Here is a 19,684-nt window from a genome sequence, read left to right on the forward strand (position 1 = left end):
CATAGTGATGTTGAAGCGCTCTTGTAGTCCTGATATTTTCTTGCCCTGCACACTTAGGCCAACCAGTCGTTGATCATAAACTTCATGGAAGGTTCCAACCATGCTCTGCAATACAACACAAGTTCATCAAGTTGGCTTGTAGAAAGTTTTTCTTTACTTGCTTTGCTGTCTACCATTTCTCCCCTCTTTTCTCTATCAGTCTGTCTGTGTTTGTGGACATATTCTGTTTTTTGTGCAACATTAATTGTAAATAAACTTCATTGTACTAAACCTGCAAGTTGTGTCTATGTAGTTTGATAAGTTGTCTTTTAGTAGATTTATTAGCTTGCTAAAGTTAAATAAAAAAAATTGCAACAAAAATGCTGATCCAATATTCAGAATTTTTTAATAAATTGACTTTTATTCATTCAATTTGATGTGGTTTGTTCTCATGTGGTTAAAAGAAAGTAAAGGTGCTATATGGTGGAGTTTTTTCCCCCCTAATCAGTGTATTTGGATGTATAGGAGAACTGCAAACATGAGCTATAAACTAAACCACATTAAAAGATAATTCCAGTTTTAAAACTAATCATGTTCAAAAACCAAGTAAGGCAATACCAAAAACGCTAATGTAAGTTAATATTAACATTATATTTTTGCTAAAAAATCTTACTGGCCAAACCAAAGTAAGTGGGAGTTTAAATTTACATAGTAAGTATACATGGGTAGGACTATTTGCTCATGTCTTTTTTATAATACATAACAAAGTATAGTCTCTCACGCTGGCTGTTTCAGCAAACTTAAGCATGGAAAAGATAATCTTGTTCCCCCCTCTTCCAACTTCTCTTGGTAGTCGAACGTGTACTCTCCTGTTGGTGACTGGCGTCAATTCTGCCTATATTATTGAAAGATAGAGAAGCATTGCATGTGAATACTTCAGCTGAGAGTGATGAGATCGATTTTTTAGGTTGTGTTTGCATGACAAACAGTGACCTGACAGTCATGCTAGAGGAAAAGGTGGATTATCCGAACATTTATTAAATTATTATTATTTTATAATTATTATTTATTAAAAATTATTAAATTCATTCTAACAAAATTTCATGGCAATGTATCTGTGATATGATGATGTGAAGATTTTTGCTAAAAATTATTCTGCACAACAAAGGCATTAGAGCTGCACAAGAACAATGTTAATTGGGCTTAATACAAAATCATGGATCAACATATGTATTATGTCAAAATCATTATATTTTATTATGTGTATTTTGTATTATTTTTTCTTTCATACCTCACTGTCACTGGCGAAAATTTCAAGGTTGTCAGAGGTACGATTGGGTTTGAACAGGAGAACAACTAAATCAGGGAAATGCATTGATATGGCCCCTTCCACTTTTGTTTGCTCAAGAATATTTTCTAGGATTTCCAATGTTCTTGTAGGGAGAGGGGGAGATAAAGAAGAAAATATTAACATGAATCCTTTGTATTTGCATCTTTTGAGTATTTACGCATCACAGAATACGTATCTTGAACGTGATTTTAATCTTAATTCTCAGCAAATTCTTTACGTTTGGCTCTGATATACATGCTTGATCAAAGACTAAGAAATCAGTCATAAACAAACAGAAACAGAAATATTCAGACAAGCATAAATATGACCAAAAAATGCAAACATTTACTTAATGGGGTCTTCTTTGGTGCCATTTTGCACAGGGTTCCACACATTCTGAAAACAGCAGCTAGCTGTTAAAGGAATAAAGAAAACATATCATACTAAGCTTAAAAGGTCAATTAAAGGTACCACATATTCAATGGTATTAAAGATTCAGTTCACAAAAAAAATTGTTTATTCTACCATCATTTTATGCCACAGATTATATAAAAAAGTGATTTGCAAAAAATATCAGAGAGAAGATATTGAAAGCTTTTAATTTACGGAAACAATTTAGGATCATACACAATTTTCTACATGTGTCATCACTACATGTTCTAGATTTTCAAAAGGTTCAAATCACCACTTAGTGAACAATCAGTTCTTCAGAAAAATGACATCATGATTCTATGATTCCCACGATCCCTTGGGCCTCTGTATGAGTTTAGTAGTAGGGTCTAACGTTTTTTGTCTTTGGATTTCTCTGATCAATTAAACATTTAAAATTATAATATGTAACTTTATTACTTTATTTTCTTACCCATTAATACCTGTCACGGCCAGGGGAATCAGCGTCCAGCTGATCAGAGGTTTTTTCTATCTTTCTTTCCAAACGTCCACTCTCTCTCTCTCACCTCTTCTCTATCGCCGGGGCGGAACTCTTTGTAGGTTCACGCCCTCGGCCCACGCTCTCGGTGAGAGGAAACACCTGAGCCTAATCAGGGTGGCATGCATTTAAGCCAGGAGGTGACTGCTGTTCTTCGCTGGATTGTTGTCTGCCACGCGTTAATGAAAGTGAAGTCTACAGCTAGGCTAAGTCAAGTGTTTGAAAGTGAACTGTGTAACTCAGGGGTCCCCAATCCCAATCCACGAGGGCCGGTGTCCCTGCAGGTTTTAGATGAGTCCTTGATCCATCACAGCTGATTTAAATGGATAAATTACCTTCTCAACATGTCTTGAAGTTCTCCAGAGGCCTGGTAATGAACTAATCATGTGATTCAGGTGTGCCTACTCAGGGTGAGATCTAAAACCTGGACCCCTGGACACCACGTGACTAACCCCTTGGATTTCCCTTGAGCCCCGTCCCTGACTTAATTGTATATAGCACTGCCTTGCACTGCCTGTAAAGACACAAGGTGGATTCTGTAAATAAATTATTCTGTACAGCGGATTTTGGAGTCCCGCGCTTGAGTCCTCCCTGTTGAACAATAACACAATAACGATCCAGCCAGCACGGACTCAGCGGACTCAACACCCCCCGCAGCCCGTCCTCACCCCGGAAGCAATCTTGGAACGCCACGAACAAATGCTGAAGCACATTAACATTAAAATCTTCCCGAACCTTCCTGAAATACCTTTGTGGCAGCCTGAGTATTTGAAACGTTAAAAACGGTTTTCAGAATTATTGGTGAAGCTGTTTTAATGTGGTTGTGCCCCCACACATCACCTTGCTTTTGTTGTTGTGACAATAATTTGACATCATAGTGCAGTAAATGTTATTATAAATGTTTTGGTAGAGACCAGGCTACATATAAAGTACATATGTTATGAACTTTTTATTTTATTGTCTATTAGTTATCCTGCTTACCAAAAACTGATTACCAAAGGTTCATTACAAGTAATGCCTTACAAAAGTAATGCAGGGCAGTAATAGAAGCCGGCAGTGACACAGAACTGCTGTGTTTTAGAGTGATACACCCCAATGTGCACCTGGACGAACATCACCTTCCATCAGTATGTAACACCTTCAGTTGAGCCATAAGACTGCGGTGAGAGTACTGACAGGGACTAGAAAGAAAGACCATATTTCTCCCATATATCCTTCTGTTTATTGGCTCCTTGTTTAATACAATCCCTCTTCTCACATACAAGGAATAACTAAGCAACACATTAAGTTGAAGATCTCACTTTACTCTTAAACAGTTTGGTTACCTCTGCTTTCTAAAGTTTATTAGATTAAAGACAGAAAAACACATCAAATCCCCAAACTACTGAATAACAACTTGAAGAACCCAAAAAAGACCTCAAAATGTTGATCTGAAACCAAAATCCTAAGACCTCGATCTGATTGAGAATCCACATGCACTGGAGCAAGAACTATCAACAGCTGCACCGCAGATGCCTCTACTACATCCCAGTATCATACACCACAGAACACCCACAGGAATATTGTCATTGTCAAACTGTGGCAATACAGCTTTATGGAAATCCTGATGGTGTGTCTCTATTTGCCATACACCGTTACTGGATTCAAGGTATTTATAGCAACCTGTATTATGATAAAAAGGTATGGCAATTTTTATAACTTCTTAATATAACTGTCAAGAAAATGTTAAAGAAAAACATGTGCGCACTTACTCATGTTTTCACCACACTTTTTAGCACAGGCTGCACAGGTGCCAATTTCTGAAACACAATTCTGAGAGAGCATGTCCAGAGAAACAAAAAGCACCAACCACCAGACTGCTGACCACTTCATCCTGTGAAGTTTAGAACAAAAACCAGCACTATTATTTCTCATCTTTAACAAAAAAAAAAACTACATAATAAAATGATTAAGATCACAATCCTACCTCTGCATGTTGCTGAGAAAGAAAACAATCTGAAAAGAGATGAGTTGATGTAACTGCAGGAAAAAAGCAAATAAATATTCTTCCTGGCTTTGAATAGGATCATGGAATGAGAAAACCGCATGTAAATAACATTCTGACACAGAAAGAGGAAGCATAACCTGATAGAAAGCTAAATCTACTCCCACTCCTCTTTTGCCACTAACTCCGTATCACATACAGACTAATATGATTAAAATATTAAATGAAATTTGAATCTATTCAGTTAGTTATGCAGAAACTGTATAGATTTTATATAGCTGTACGTCCTGCTGGAATTCCCAACACAAGAGTGGATGCAGGATAAATGACTTGGTTTGGAGATATTTACATATATTTAGATATTTAGGTGGCGACTGTGGCTCAGGGGGTTGGGAAGCACATCTGTAACTGGAAGGTTGCCGGTTCGATCCCCGGGCTCTCTGTCCTGGTCGTTGTGTCCTTTACCCTACTGGTGTTGGCCAGAGGGGCCGATGGCACGATATGGCAGCCTCGCTTCTGTCAGTCTGCCCCAGGGCAGGTGTGACTACAACTGTAGCTGCCTCCACCAGTGTGTGAATGTGAGAGTGAATGAATAGTGGTATTGTAAAGCACTTTGGGTGCCTTGAAAAGCGCTATATAAATCCAATCCATTATTATTACATGTTTCAGCAACTTGTCCTTACAGGTATACCGAATGTAAGGAGTTTATTCTCCATGCAGTTTACCATACCAGTACGCTACTACATTTGTGTGAATGTGTGTGTGAATGGGTGGATGACTGGATGTGTAAAGCGCTTTGGGGTCCTTAGGGACCCCAATAATGGTTGTTACGTTGTAACACCCATTATTTCTGAGTGTGATTTCAGGTTTTGTTAAGATACAATAAATGCCATTGAGTCAAAGCATATTGGCAAGACAAAAAGATGAAACAAAAAATAGTGAAGAGGAACTTACAAATCTTGGATCCAAGTCTGTAGCCTGTGTAGTTGCAGTATTTGTTAAGGAGGCCATTGCAGTGGGACTTTAGCGGTGGTAAACAATTTACTTGATTTTATGAAATGCCATCGAAAAAATTATATCAACTATTATTGAGAATTTTGTGAGAGGGTCAAGAATATATTACATATAGTGAATAACTGCATTTCTGCTGTTACCATTTGCTTTGAATCTACATTGAATAAAGTAGATTATGTGTAAACCTTCCCTTTCAGCATTTAGCCACAAATGGTATAAAAATACAGATAGAATGTGAGTCGTGTCCATTACATAAAGGCCTTGTCTGAACTGACACACTTTTAGCAGTGAAAGTATATTCACAAGTTAAAAAGTGTGAAGCAATTAGGACCTTTTACAACAGAGGAGGAAGCTACAGTTAACTACACTTCAATGAGGAGAAATTATTTGAAAGAACTTTCTGAATTACTGAGATACAGGGTTTGATTAATAGATTTTATGGTGTACAGACTCTCAACCATCATGGCAGAATAGGAAAGGAATAAAATAATACAGAGTAAATAAAATATATTTATTTATTAACATTGCAGTGGTTTGGGCATATGATTAGGATGCCTCCTGGACACCTCTTAGCCAAGTGTTTTGGGCATGTCCTTCGGGGACAGATCCAGGACTCACTGGAAAGATTATATCTCTTGGCTGGTTTGAGAATGACTCAGCAGCAGAAAATGGTAAATGGCCTGTATTTGTATATCGCTTTTCTATTCCCTAAGGACCCCAAAGTGCTTTACACAGCCTGTCATCCACCCATTCACACACTGGTGATTGCAAGCTACATTGTAGCCACAGCCACCCTGGGGCGCACTGACAGAGGCGAGGCTGCCGGACACTGGCGCCACCGGGCCCTCTGACCACCACCAGTAGGCAACTTGTCTTGCCCAAGGACACGACGACCGAGAGTGTTGGAGCCAGGGCTCGAACCAGCAACCTTCCGATTACAAGGCGAACTCCCAACTCTTGAGCCACGATTGCCCCCAAAAAAGCGTGGTTGGATTACAATACTTTTATTGTGTTTAAAGGAAATAAGAACACTCACTGTTTTTAGTTACACTGCATTTTATCAACATTAAAATCATGTTAATTTTGTGGTTATGCCTTCCAGGTGTACCTATCTTCCTTCTAGTACTAATCCCTACATTTGGTAAATTTACATATTTTTTCCACTGGGAAGAAGGAAATGCCACCCACCCCTGCACTATCTGTTTACGGAAACCTGTTCTTGTTCTGTTTTTGGAAACCCGTTCTTGTCTTGTTTTATTTGTATGAAAGTGATGCAGCAGCATAAGAACTTGCTATCTTGCTTTAACCCTTCTTCCTTGCAATGTTGCAGTGGTGGCAAAGGTACAGAAATTCTTTACTTAAGTGCAAGTAAAGATACTAGTGTTAAAAAATACTCTAGTAAAAGTTGAAGTACTGATTTAACTTCTTTACTCAGGAAAAGGTAAAAATGTACAGGCTCTGAAATGTACTCAAGGTAAGAAAGTAAAAAGTACCTCCTTGGAGGACATTTCTACCAGCTAAAATGATAAAATAAAGCTGTTTTGATGATTTTTTATATACAAATTGCAAATTATGTGCTCAATAAAAGCTGACACTCCACACTCTAAAAAGTAATTCAGAGGCTTAATCACTATAAATATATATATACTATAAATATATTAACATCCAACTTATATAATCACTATATATAAGTTGGGTGAGCTTGATAAAATCTATGAGTATCCTTTTAGTAATTATTTGAGTTTGATAATTTGAAATAAACGTCTGAAATGTTAGCGTATGTGTTTGTGTAAAATTAAGGTATTTATTTACATTTATCTCAGACAAAAAATTCAGTATGTGGTTCACAGAATACCTTCTTTGCATGTACTTAATATTTTTGTTTAAAACTGAATCAAAATATTTGTGAAATAGGTATCTATACTCATCACTATCTTGTACTAAAATCATTAATTATTCAAATCAATATTATTTATTGTCAGCAACTATAACTGAAAAGTGTAAGTAAAACACGATAACGTAGAGTAATTGAGTACCATGAGCCTTTTTCATTGTTTTGTTCATTTAGTTCTTTGAATACTCTGAGCCTTTGTGTTTGCTCTCCTGGTTTGCCATTTATCCTTCACGTATGTAAGGCTTTGAGCTAAAAAGGGAAAAGGCTCTTGTCTTTTTAGTGCTTGTTTATTTTGAGGTAAAAACACTCTGCAAAACACACTCATTTCAGCAGGTTTGACATTTTTTATTTAGATTTTATTAAAAAGGTCATGGTTGTTATTTCCTGGTGTACGTACGTTCCTGTATAAATGTGTATTAATTTACATTTTGTCTGTTACTGAAAAAACAAAAACAACCTCTGCATCACTGTGATTCTCTTTCTGTTTGGTAGCATATTTCAGTCAGAATGAAATGTGAAAATGTTGACCAACTCTTTTATTTTATGTTTTATAATAATGTTCTATTAAGAGCATTTAAAATGAAATTTACATGACTGAAATATTTCTTCACTGATCAACGCCAAAGTACTACACAAAGTTATATTTATTCGCTTCATTGCAGTATTTAAAAATCACTACAATACAACTGTATTACTCTGTTATAGAATCATTCAAATAAAAAAAGGAGATTCATGAAGACACATGTTTACATTTAGTTGTAAATCTAAACAGTGCACTACAATCAATAGAAATTACTGAATGCTTTTCCAAAAGCAGTTCTCAAAAATACAACTCAAAATATTATTTTATTATTCATTATCATATTTTTATAGTGCAACTACAATGCAAAGTTGGTAGGCATCTAATTTTGACTATAGCTACAGCACTTTTAAAAACTTCATATGTAGTCTCTGACCTTGTTTGTTTTAATGTTGGAGAATATAATCTTGTTCATTAAAAACGCCAAAAACAACATGTAAAAAACACTTGGGGAAAAAAGAGGAAGTGTAACCTGATACAAACTTTGAGTACTTGGAGTACTGTAGTCCTGGCCTACCCCACCTTAGGCCTGAGCATGCAATGTTAGGGAGCAATTCCTAAATTAGGAATGTCATCACCTATAAAGGCTGGTGCAGAAGAACTGCTTACAAGCTCTCTCTTCTCCTTGATCAGCAATATTGTGTTTGTTTTTTTATAGTTTCTGTTCAACAATTTTCATTTTCTTTGTATTTATTTATTTTTACTTTGAGACAAAAACTAAAGTTAAAACACCCTTGGGAGATTTTAATAAAGAAAAAATGAATTATTTTTATCTCACATGGTATTTCTGTAAACAGCTTTACATCCTATGTATAAACCTGGTTTTGTACATTGTGTTTTTCACTAGTGTCAACAAATAGAATTTAGGGTGACCAATTGGTTGTCTTTAACCAATTGGGGCAGTCTTCCACTCAAGCTTTTTAATCAATCTTGTTTTCTGCCCAGTGCCCAGTCCCTGTAAGCCAGAATATGGCATTATTTTTGTGCCACTCTGACCGCACGTATAAAAAAAATAGAGTCCATGTAAAAAAAAATTAGCAGGTGCAAGTGTTGCATTTTGAGGAGAAATTTATTTTGAGCGAAGAAAAGCTAAATTTGAGTGAACAAAATGCATTGCTGCATGCAAAAAATGTATTTCAATGTTTGCTATTATCCATACACACACACACAATAGCAGCCCCTTTCACATCTCCGAAAACATTAGAGCACATTTGTAAATATGTGATGTCTTGATAAATCGAGCAGACATTTGAAGTTTACACAGCACCATTCTCGCATGAAAATATCTTAGAAGTTTATTTTGTGACCCAGAAAGAGTAATATTTCAAACTCTGCCACTCTGTGTTCTTCCGCCACTGCCTCATTTGAGTTTTGGACGAAATGTATTCTGGGATAATGCATTTCGTCATTTCGAGCTCACTGGAGACCAAAACAGACAATCATGTTTTTTTGCATCCAAGTCTGTGATTGGCTGGTTTTGTGGCACAAATATAACGGTGTAGAGAAAGAGTTGAGCGCGCACGGGCAGAAATGTTGAGAACGCGAGCAGCACAAAAATAATGCCATACCAGAAGGGAAAAAGACAGAACACACACATATAAAGAATGCTCTTAAAACATGTGGTTATGCCAATTGAGCTTTCATCAAATCAGCAAAGATGCACAGAAAAGAAGATCAAACTCAACCAGGGAGGATCAGAAGGACAAAAGGAACAATATTCTCATCCCCTATGCAGCAGGTACTGTATATCAGAAACTCAGGAGAGTCTTCTCTAAGCACTAATTCCCAGTGTACTTCAGACCCAGCCAAAAATTTAGACAAAAACTGGTTCATCTCAAACACAAACTCCCAAACACAAAACTTAGTAACATAGTGTGTGTTATGCAATGCAGCGAGGAATGCTCAGACCTCTACATTGGAAAAACCAAACAGCCGCTTTATAAACACATAGCACAACATAGAAGAGCCACCTCAATGGGACAAGACACAGCTGTTCATCTTTATATAGAGGTCAAAGGTCACTCTTTCGAGGATGCCAATGTTCATTTTGGACAGAGAAGACAGATGTTTTGAAAGAGGACTGAAAGTCCACTGTGAACGACCATCTTTGAACAGAGGCGGTGCTTTATGACACCAAATGTCTGCCATCTATAATCCAGTTCTGAGATCTCATCCTAGACACCTTACACCCACTCACATCCTGGGCCATCTGACCACAGGAAATCACATGATAGGGTGGGGTTTGGACCCGTATGAAATACGGCCGTGGAGTAGAAACCCTGAAGACCTACCGCTATTGACGTAGCCTGACTTATTTTTGTACCTTGTCTGTGGAGTCACCGCTTACAAGTCGTCATTCAAACAAAGGTGAGTCAGCTTGAGTACTGCGTTTGATTTTCCCCCGAACATTCAAATTAGTGCAGCATAAATTCATTCACGAGGGGGAAATTACAGTGAGAACATGTGGAGGTTCTGTTAGAGGGATAACATAGTGAGTTCAGTGCATTGATGTGACATTGTCCTGAAGGATTTAGTTATTCTTTATGGTCAAAGAAATTGAAATAATTTATTGTTATAAATAATTCTAATTATACATCTTGCTTCCATGTTTGTGTCCTGTGTCACTAAAATACATTTTATTTTAGTTTTATACATTGATTAATGACCTGCAGAATCTCCTTATCATATTAAGTGATTCATAATTGTCACTTTATGCTTTCTCCATCTTGAAAGTGATGACATCCTTGCATTACATACTTTAGGTTAATTTTCTGCAGGCAGGTTTCTGAAAGAGAACAGGCAGATTTAGAATTTAACATGCATTCCGTCCCCTTAATGTAGATGGGTGGATGTAGGTCAGCATTCCTCCTGTAGTCCACGATGAGCTCCTTGGTCTTCTCAGTGTTAAGCAGTAGGTTGTTTGTGTCGCACCACTCAGCCAGACGATCCACCTCCTCCCTCATCGTTGTCCTTGATGAGGCCAATCACCGTGGTGTCATCTGCAAACTTAATGATGATGCTAAAACCACTGGTAGGTCTGCAGTGGTGGGTGAAGAGGGAGTAGAGGAAAGGGCTCATCACACAGCCTTGTGGTACCCCGGTGTTCATTGTGATTGTAGATGAGCAGCAGTTATCCAGCTGGATATGTTGGGGGCAGTTGGTCAGGAAGTCCAGTAACCATTTGCACATGAGGGAACTGATGCCCAGGTCTGTCAGTTTCCTGATGAGTTGTGAGGAGAGGATTGTATTGAATGCTGAACTGAAGTCTATAAACAGCATTCTGGCATAGGTGTTGTTGTTGTCCAGGTGTGATAGGACAGAGTGCAGTGCGATGGAGACTGCATCCTCTGAGTTCCTGTTCTGACAGTATGCAAATTGGTGGGGGTCCAGGGTGGGGTGGGGGGGGAGACAGGATTTAAAGTGTGCTAGGACTAGCAGCACTTTGTGATGATGGGGGTGAGGGCTACTGGGCGGTAGTCATATAGACACTTATTCCAGTGTTTATAAAAGCTTGACATATACCTTGTGTCACCATGTGTTATAACTTTCAAAGCTGTTACTGTTAAATATCTTGACTCACTCAAACAGCACATCAGTGAGTGAGTTTTTCTTCAGCCACCCTTTTCATTCACTACGTGTTTATACACGTCTCTGCATTTAATCATTAGTTATTATGCTCATAGGGTGTCATATGATTGTTGGGCTTTTCTCTGTTTACTGTATTATTGTAGGAGCTTTATTTCTTGGCATCTGGTTACCGTAGGTTGAGTTTAATGTCCGGACAATTTTAGAGTAAGTGATGCTTTTAGAGACCTGAATGTGGTTAAACCAACTCCCTATCATCAACTACACCAATGACCTGAGGCAGAAACACCGATGTGTACAGAAAGAGTATAGTTTAAACTTGGACTATCTTTTGATAAAAGCTATTTACTTTAGCCACTTACATAACAGTCATATTTAAATTTCAGCCTGTTAAAGAAGGTTCTGTCTTTATAGCTGCAGTTGGAAATGTTAATTTTACATGTTCAATAGTTCAAAACATCAGGCAGCAATATGTCTGCATTCATAAACACAGATTCTAGTGAAATGTGAATGTATGCAACTCACAATGTGTGCAAATAGAGGTTCAAATATACATGATTTTATTGAAAGGATTCATATATTTTATTTTATATATGTGATAAGAAGATATAGGAAAGATATTTCAAATATCACATGAAATAGGATATAAGTATACAGCAAAACACAACAGTGATGGTGTAATCTGCATGACAATATCAAAATTACTCAGGCTACTGAAACCAATGGCAGTTGGTTCACACACAAAATGAATGAAGATGCATCATATCAGCATTTATAACTTTCACTCCCAGAAGTGCCCTATTTTACACTGGATGTATAGTCTGTTATAATCACAAAGCATCAAACATAACATTTAAATAGTGCCTTTAAAAATTTCACAAATATCACATTCATTTAAATAATTTAAAAATCAGTCGCTGTAAACAACCTAAAGCAGAAATAATAATATCAGACAAAAATTCCAACAACTCAGTTCCTGAGCTGTTAGTTTTTGTTAAGCTTTCTGTTGGGGGAAGTTGCTTCACTGCTTATCTTAGGGGCAGAGCTTTTACCCTTTCTCAGTGACTTCACAAACCACAGGAAGATGAAGAACCCTGCACAGCATACAGGGGGAGAAACGGTGAAATAGGTTTAGGCTGTGTACAAGAAGTACAAATCATGCAAACGAAACCGATATTCAACTCTTTCAGACATTACTGTTTCATACAGAGTATATAACAGTAATGTCAAAAATCTGCTCCAAGTATAAGGATGTATATTAATATTATGCATCACTCATTCAATCCCAACACTGTAACATTCCCAAACTGGCCTATAAAAAAGTTTACGTTCCTATTATTAACTGTTTATGAGCATAAACAGGTTTCATAAACCTAAAATAAGACCCCAACATATGATTTTGTAAAAACTACCATATATAGCATAAACAGCAGCCAAATGGCTGTTGTTTAATGCATTGTTACCCTGGCGCTGCATATGCATGTTTTTAAAATGCCAGCTTCAGCACTCACAGTGACCGAAGTCGTTAAAGAAGTGAGATAAATGAATAGGAGCAAACTATACTGACCTTGCAGGGAGTTCAGAACACAGAAGAGGTAGAGGGCAACAGTGGTCAGGTAACCAAATGAGAAGAAAACCAGGCCCCAAGTAATCCCGAGCAGAACGCTGACACCCAGCAGGGCGCAAATGGCTTTCCTGACCTGTTTATGGTGAAGCTGCCCAAACTAATTTGTCAAATACACAATGACATATGACACAGCAGGTTATTGACAATCTGAAGCTAACAGAGGCCTTGAATTGTGTATGAACAAAAGCTGTTCTTCAGTGTCTAATTATTGGAAATATCAATGGTTAATGTTCATTTAAAAAAGATTGCAAGAATAACTCATACCTCTTTGTTATACCCAACATTCAAAACACGCTTGACTGTCACCATAAACATGGTCATGTTAAAGAGGAACACCATGGTGAACAGTCCAGTAGTAGTGACCACCTTCACTATTTCATTAGATATATAGCATCTACAAAGAAAGGAAATAGACAGTGATTTCATCTTACCCGTTTATATTTTTGTTGAGTGTATATAGATGACTGAGTGTCTCAGCATTGCTTAATATTTTTTTCCACTTGTTAATTCATAGTTTATTTATTTATATAGCACATTTAATTACAACAGGAGCGTTGAGCAAAGTGCTGTACAAGACAATTTAAAACATTGAAATATATATTGAATTTCTAATACACATCCAAAACAGTTAATAAGTCAACATTAATTATAATTCCTAATTTCATACCCTTTAAAAGGTTTTCCTTACATTTTAGTGTCATCATGGTTTGACTTGTCTAGAAGGACATGGCCATAAAAGCCTCTGTCTATGATCACCACCACTGACACAATCACTGCAGGAACACCTGAAACACAAGAATTGATTAGTCACTCTGAAGTTTGCTGACTAATAACCAGTGATGCGAATAATGGCATCACAAGTAACGGCGTTACTAACGGCGTTACGTTTTTAAGTTACAAGTAATCTAATTACTGATTACTATTTCTATCGTTACAACGCAGTTACGGTTACTAACAAGAAAATGCTGTGCTGTTGCGTTACTATTTTTCAACAAACAGACAGCTGAAGCTGTGTTCAGCTTAACGCACATAAGTAATCTGGGCACTACAGCTTTCAGCAGCTGTGCGCGCTCCGGCGGATGGCAATCACAATCACTTTTTGGCACAACACCTGGAGCTTACATATATTGTAATATATCTATATCACGGCTAAAGCACTTCTGGATGCATGCAAACTGCATTTCGTTGCCCTGTACCTGTGCATGTGCAATGACAATAAAGTTGAATTCTATTCTATTCTATTCTATTCTATTCTATAAGGGGGCAAACTTTCGCATGAGTTCTGCTGTTTGACTAAGGAGGAATAAAGTAATTGTGGTAAGCTAATCATATGACCACTTCAAGATGACAAAGCAACAAGGTGATATATACCAGTTGTGTTGATAGGCCACGTAAAACCAGAGTCATGATAATCAATATATACGCGGCGTTTTTTCCTCAATAGTTTCGTCACGTTTACTGTCTAAGGACAGCGCTAGCAAGCACTCTCTGCTTATGACCAAAAAATAAAACAGAAAACAGTTGGTGAAAAAATGCACCATGTCGACCAATCAAAAATGATATGGCAACATGACATTTGGTTGTTTAGGAAGAGGGGGAAGTTTAAGGAGTGACCGCGAGAAAGAGCGAGAGAGAAACAGCAGAAAACGAGAGAGAGCGAGTTTTGAGATGTGAGAGATTTGTGACCTTCAGCATGTTTGGAGTGTGTAGTTAATGTGTTGTCTTGTGTAGTTAGTGTGTAGTGTTGTAGATAGTTTTGTGTTGTGTGTCAGAACAATGAGGCGCCAGGTAAAAAACAGGAGTGATACACCTGCTGCTGTCAGACCTGCAGGTATCAGGCTGTGATGTTCTCCTTTATAGTGGACAGAAATTATTTTTTGGAGTGGCACAAATAATTTGTGTGGAATCTTATTTAATGCAGAACAGCTGATTGTTATGTCAACAGTTTGAAATGTTTTTTTTTTTTAAAAGAGGGTAAAAGGTAAATTGCAGCAGATAACTTTGTTGTTGGCAAAACTTGTGCAAAGGATTTTAAAATTGATCATTTATATTTGCATTTAAAGTTCTGAAATATGATCATTAAACATGTCTGTGGTTGCTGCAGTAAAAAATGTAACTTTCTACTCAGATTTTATGTTTTTTTTGTCTGATTTTAGATCAACTGTGTTAATACAGAATGTCAAAATGAAAACACAACTGTAAATTCAGACGTGAGGTTGTGCTGAAAAGAATGATACCAGACAAAGTAAAGTAAATCGTTTTTAAAGGTTAAATGTAGAGGTAAAATCAAAAGTGGTTTAAAATGGCCAATTATACCCTGGACCCCAGAGGGTTAAACCTTTTTTTAAAGTGACTTAATAGTTACTTTTCATGTAATTAATTACTTTTAGGATCTTGTAACTCAGTAACTGAGTCAGTTACATTTTTGAAGAAGTAACTAGTAACTATAATTAATTACTTTTTCAAAGTAACTTGCCCAACACTGCTAATAACCACCGCTTCCTGTTTGAAGGATTCCACTTACCCCATCCCACCACACTGAGTTTGAGAATGTATCTGCTGACAGAAATGTTGAAGATTTTAACTAGGAGAAGGTAGAGGTGGAACCCCTCCAAGGCCATCCAGGTGAAAGTGGCCAACAGGGAGTAGTGAAGGGCAAGAGCCATGTAGAAACAGAGCCAAGTGGAGGGGTGTGCTGCCACTGCCTGACTGGGCAGGAAGTGCAGGTTGAGGAGGATCAGGGCGATGACGAGATTGATGTGGATGTTCATAGAAAGATCTTCTCTGAGTGTCCTGTTGGACAGAGAAGAAGGGATTTGTTGTAAATAACTTTCTATCGGTCATATCTTAACTTTATATTAAAATTTTACAAAAGAATGAAAAAAGATGACCTTTGCAAAACACAGATGGTGGGGAAAAAATTGACAAAAAAGGAAAAAAAAATGGGAAGGAGCAAAAAAAGAAACACATTGGTGCACAAATGTGCCAGAAAATGGAAGTAAATATATAGTAAATAATAATAAATACAAGGTGGAATTTACTCATTTCAGATCCTGAAAAGGGAAAAAATAATTAGAGTTTGGAAAATACAACCAGAGAAGAATAAATTACCTGTTTGTGATGAAAAGTAAAACGGTGATGACCAGGGCAACAAGAGAAAAGCTACAGCCAATTATTGTAATGTATGATAGTATTTCCATGTCTTTTTTTGAAAGAACAGCATCCCCCCCAGACGAAGCAGAAACCTGTAGAGAAATACATATTCATGCTATCTTGTCACATTATTAGCAGGACGGATATATTTTAAGTTTTACTCATCCTGTATATACAAGATATACAAATCCTCAACTTCATGGTACATTTTTTTTAAGATGACATTTAACAGTTTTTAATTCACCAGATGTTTACCTTTACTATCTCTAAATACTTTGCATGGAACTTTACAATTACTCTGTTTTTTCTGTCTTTGTTTTTTTTGTGCCATTTCTGCCATCTAGTGGTAGAAGTATGCTGTGGAGGTTAATTACAGTCTTTTGCTTAACAAGAGAGGATTTGTGTACTGTATAATGGTGTATTTCTATTAGAGATGGCACGATACCACTTTTTCATGTCTGATACCAATATCATAAATTTGGATATCTGCCGATACCGATATGAATCCGATATAGTGTGTTTTTTAATCAATAAAAATTTTTTTTTTAATATCTTGCTGCTTTTTGTATAAGTTCATACTCAAGTTAAAAAAAAACACTAAAGCTATTCTGTTATACCTGTAAGCAAAAAATGCACTGCACCCAAAATATTTCATAGTTCAGCAATACTGATCAATCTAATAAACTTAATCCTACTCAATCCTCCCTATTCTGGTATTTTAAAGAATAAACAACCTAACTAATAGGGCTCTAACACTCCCAGCAAAAAAAAAAAATTGATGGGACAAAAGATCGGCCGGGCGTTTTGACTAGAGACCGGCCCACCATTATAGGAAAAACCATAAAGCCTTTGAATGAAAGCAAACACTGTTGTGACAGTGATGTACACTGTTTTCATGGTATATATGTAACAATCTATCAATCATTTGTTGTAATATTCAGATAATTATTTTTTAAAAGCGAGACATTTTAAATGAGAATAAGAAAGAAAGGTATTTCTTTGTGCCCTCCCCCCCGTTAATGCCCTACCTGGCCCCCTTGGCAAAACTCTGCTAGACCTGCCCCTGCACAGTTACCAGCTGTCAGCTACATAGAAAATGATCCTGGTGTTATTTGTCTCTCAGAAACAGTTCAGAACTTCCCTTCAACTCATTCTTGTCACCTATAAGGTAAGCCTGTTTCTCCCTCACCTGTTCAGCTCTGATGATTCAGTAAGGACATCTCCTGGTTTCATCTTGGATGATCTGATATCCTCGTGTTGGTGTTGTTCCCAGACCATCATGAAAATGTTGTTCCAGGTTCAACATTGCAAGTGACCAATCACATTGTTGTGACGTTATTCTTTTGCGCGCCAAGCCATTCGTGCATTTATGAAATTCCAATGTTGCAAGGACAATATCAATTCTGCTTACTGTTTATTAAAGGGTTACGGTTAGGGTTAGGGTCAGGGTCCGTTGATCGGCGGACAGAGGCGGTTTCACGCAGCTTTAGTACAGTTTTTTGTTTTACGCCGGTTTTTCCCGAAGTCGCAAAAGTATGACGTCACAACATTCTGATTGGTCACTTGCAATGTTGATCCTGGAACAACGTTTAGTATGATGATCTGGGAACAACACCAACACGAGGATATGCTTTCATCTTCATGTTTCCCTCTCACCACATATCCAAACCGATATCATGACCAGCAGCTTTACAGCTGTGGCTCCAGCAAACATCAGCTGATACTAGAAATTAATATTAAATAAATTCTAACAACAGCTGATCAAGCTTAAACGTGCTGCTGTTGTTTAGCGCGACATCCGCTGGTTTCCTCTTTCTGGCGCAAAGTGGGCGATAAACAAACAAGAGAGAAAAGCCGATCAGCTGATCATTGATCAGTTTCATGATTGAAGTAGAAACAGGAGAGGGAGGGGGAGAGGATGAGAGAAGAAGAGGCAGCTGTGCAGCAAAGACACAGAATAACTCCAGCTTTGTGTCTTTTTCATTGTAGCTGAAGTCCGGGACAAACTGTGTTCCTTTTCAGCTCAGTAACATCATAGCGCCACCTAGCTGTATAGAAACTCCTTGTCCTAGTACTGAGGATGAAAAAGTCAGCATAATGAAAATAAACTACCCTTAAACTTGGTTTATATCTGACCCAGATAGACTGCAGGTCATAACTTCTTACCTGAAGTTCAGCTCACCTGACACTCAGACCGGCGGCCGCCTCGGCTCTCTCTTCCTCCTGCGTCCCCTTTCCCTCATCCACCTGCTGGCTGCCACCTTGCTAATATTACTGAATCTGTGGAAGCTCCGCAATGCCACCACACGTAGTAACAAATAACGATCTAAATCCCAGTAACGATTAACACGTTCCTGATTTTGGCATAATAACTAGTTACTGTGCTTGTTACAACAATAATAACGTAGTTACTGTAACGCGTTACTTAATAACGCATTAGTCCCAACACTGTTTATAAAGAACACAGGGCTGAATTTAGCAATAGATCTCAAATATGACACTACACATACTACATCCAGAAATGGATCTGCCAACTTTAGAGCAAATTGGATGGAAAATTTTATAGAAATCCAAGATGCAGATGGCAAATGAAGAGATGGATTAACTTCTTTGTGCAATTTTATGACTGTATTTTGTTGAAGAAAGGTTCCTTAGTTCTCAAGATATGGCATGACATTTTGTATACTGAAACACAAACAAACAAACAATCCTACCATGAGCACACCGAAGTATGTGAAATGGTTACAGGAACATGTGACATTACTCTGATCATGTGTCCAAATGGTGTGGCATCCATCTGTACTAAAATCTGAAGTCAAAGTCAAAGAGATGAATGAGATGCTGCCACATTTCAATTACATCAGCTCATTCAGAAATCTATAATGGTGAGTGAAACCAGAGAAATGTCATGCTTGGTTACTCACTGTTTGTTGAAAAATTTAAGAAATGACAGGAGGGTCTCTGGGTTTGCTAAGACAAAAAGAAAGAAAGAAAGAAACAAACAAAATGTATGTTTATATCTGGTTAATATTACACATCTATATATTTCTACTTATGTTTACTGATAAAATCTACACTTCTACTTTTACATGTAACTAAATATTAACTAGATTAAATATTATTACTCTCTCTAAAATACTACATTTTTACAGTAATCTTTCATACATCAAAATACACAGTTATTTTGTGTTGTGTTAAATAACAATGATATAAAACTATTGAGAAAAATAGTGGAATAAACAATTAGATTGTAATTACAATTATATTCTGGTTAAATTTCATGGTGATGTTGACAGGTTGCCGAAGTCCCGATATGTTCTTGCCCTTCACACTCAGGATTATCATTCGTCTATCATAAACTTCAAATAAGGCTCCAGGATCACTCTACAATGCAAAACGTTGGTCAGTTGGTTTGACTGTTTCTCCAATACAATTTATGTAATATTTTCTCACTGTCCTGACTGTCTGAAAGGAAAAAAAAGCAACTCAGTGAGACAGTTAATGCGTAGTGAAAGTCATTTACATCTTAGTAAAAACATTATTTCCTGATGTACCTGCCTGGTTATCTCTAAATCTGTATTATTTACATTTTTGATTTACATTTTGCAAA

General features: G+C 37.2%; 2 protein-coding genes across 2 annotated transcripts in view; both read right to left on the reverse strand.

Annotated features, from left to right (window-relative positions):
- LOC102294450 (adhesion G-protein coupled receptor G2) overlaps positions 1-10,672 on the reverse strand; it is a 16,748-nt gene extending 6,076 nt beyond the window's left edge. The window contains exon 1 of the mRNA XM_042214783.1: positions 10,527-10,672. Coding sequence (XP_042070717.1) covers positions 10,527-10,672 — 146 coding nt within the window. The remainder of the gene's footprint in view (positions 1-10,526) is intronic.
- A 1,009-nt stretch (positions 10,673-11,681) lies between these two features.
- The window catches only part of LOC102294157 (adhesion G-protein coupled receptor G1), an 18,964-nt gene continuing 10,961 nt past the window's right edge, over positions 11,682-19,684 (reverse strand). The window contains exons 6-14 of the mRNA XM_042214790.1: positions 19,333-19,460; positions 18,999-19,044; positions 18,789-18,883; positions 16,033-16,166; positions 15,446-15,714; positions 13,610-13,706; positions 13,186-13,315; positions 12,862-13,018; positions 11,682-12,388 (exon numbers count right to left, since the gene is read on the reverse strand). Of these exons, the coding sequence (XP_042070724.1) occupies positions 12,279-12,388; positions 12,862-13,018; positions 13,186-13,315; positions 13,610-13,706; positions 15,446-15,714; positions 16,033-16,166; positions 18,789-18,883; positions 18,999-19,044; positions 19,333-19,460 (1,166 nt within the window). The 3' untranslated portion in view covers positions 11,682-12,278. The remainder of the gene's footprint in view (positions 12,389-12,861; positions 13,019-13,185; positions 13,316-13,609; positions 13,707-15,445; positions 15,715-16,032; positions 16,167-18,788; positions 18,884-18,998; positions 19,045-19,332; positions 19,461-19,684) is intronic.

The sequence above is a fragment of the Haplochromis burtoni genome, unplaced genomic scaffold (assembly GCF_018398535.1).
Source record: "Haplochromis burtoni strain Fernald_Lab_line unplaced genomic scaffold, NCSU_Asbu1 Contig_610, whole genome shotgun sequence".
Taxonomy (NCBI): domain Eukaryota; kingdom Metazoa; phylum Chordata; class Actinopteri; order Cichliformes; family Cichlidae; genus Haplochromis; species Haplochromis burtoni.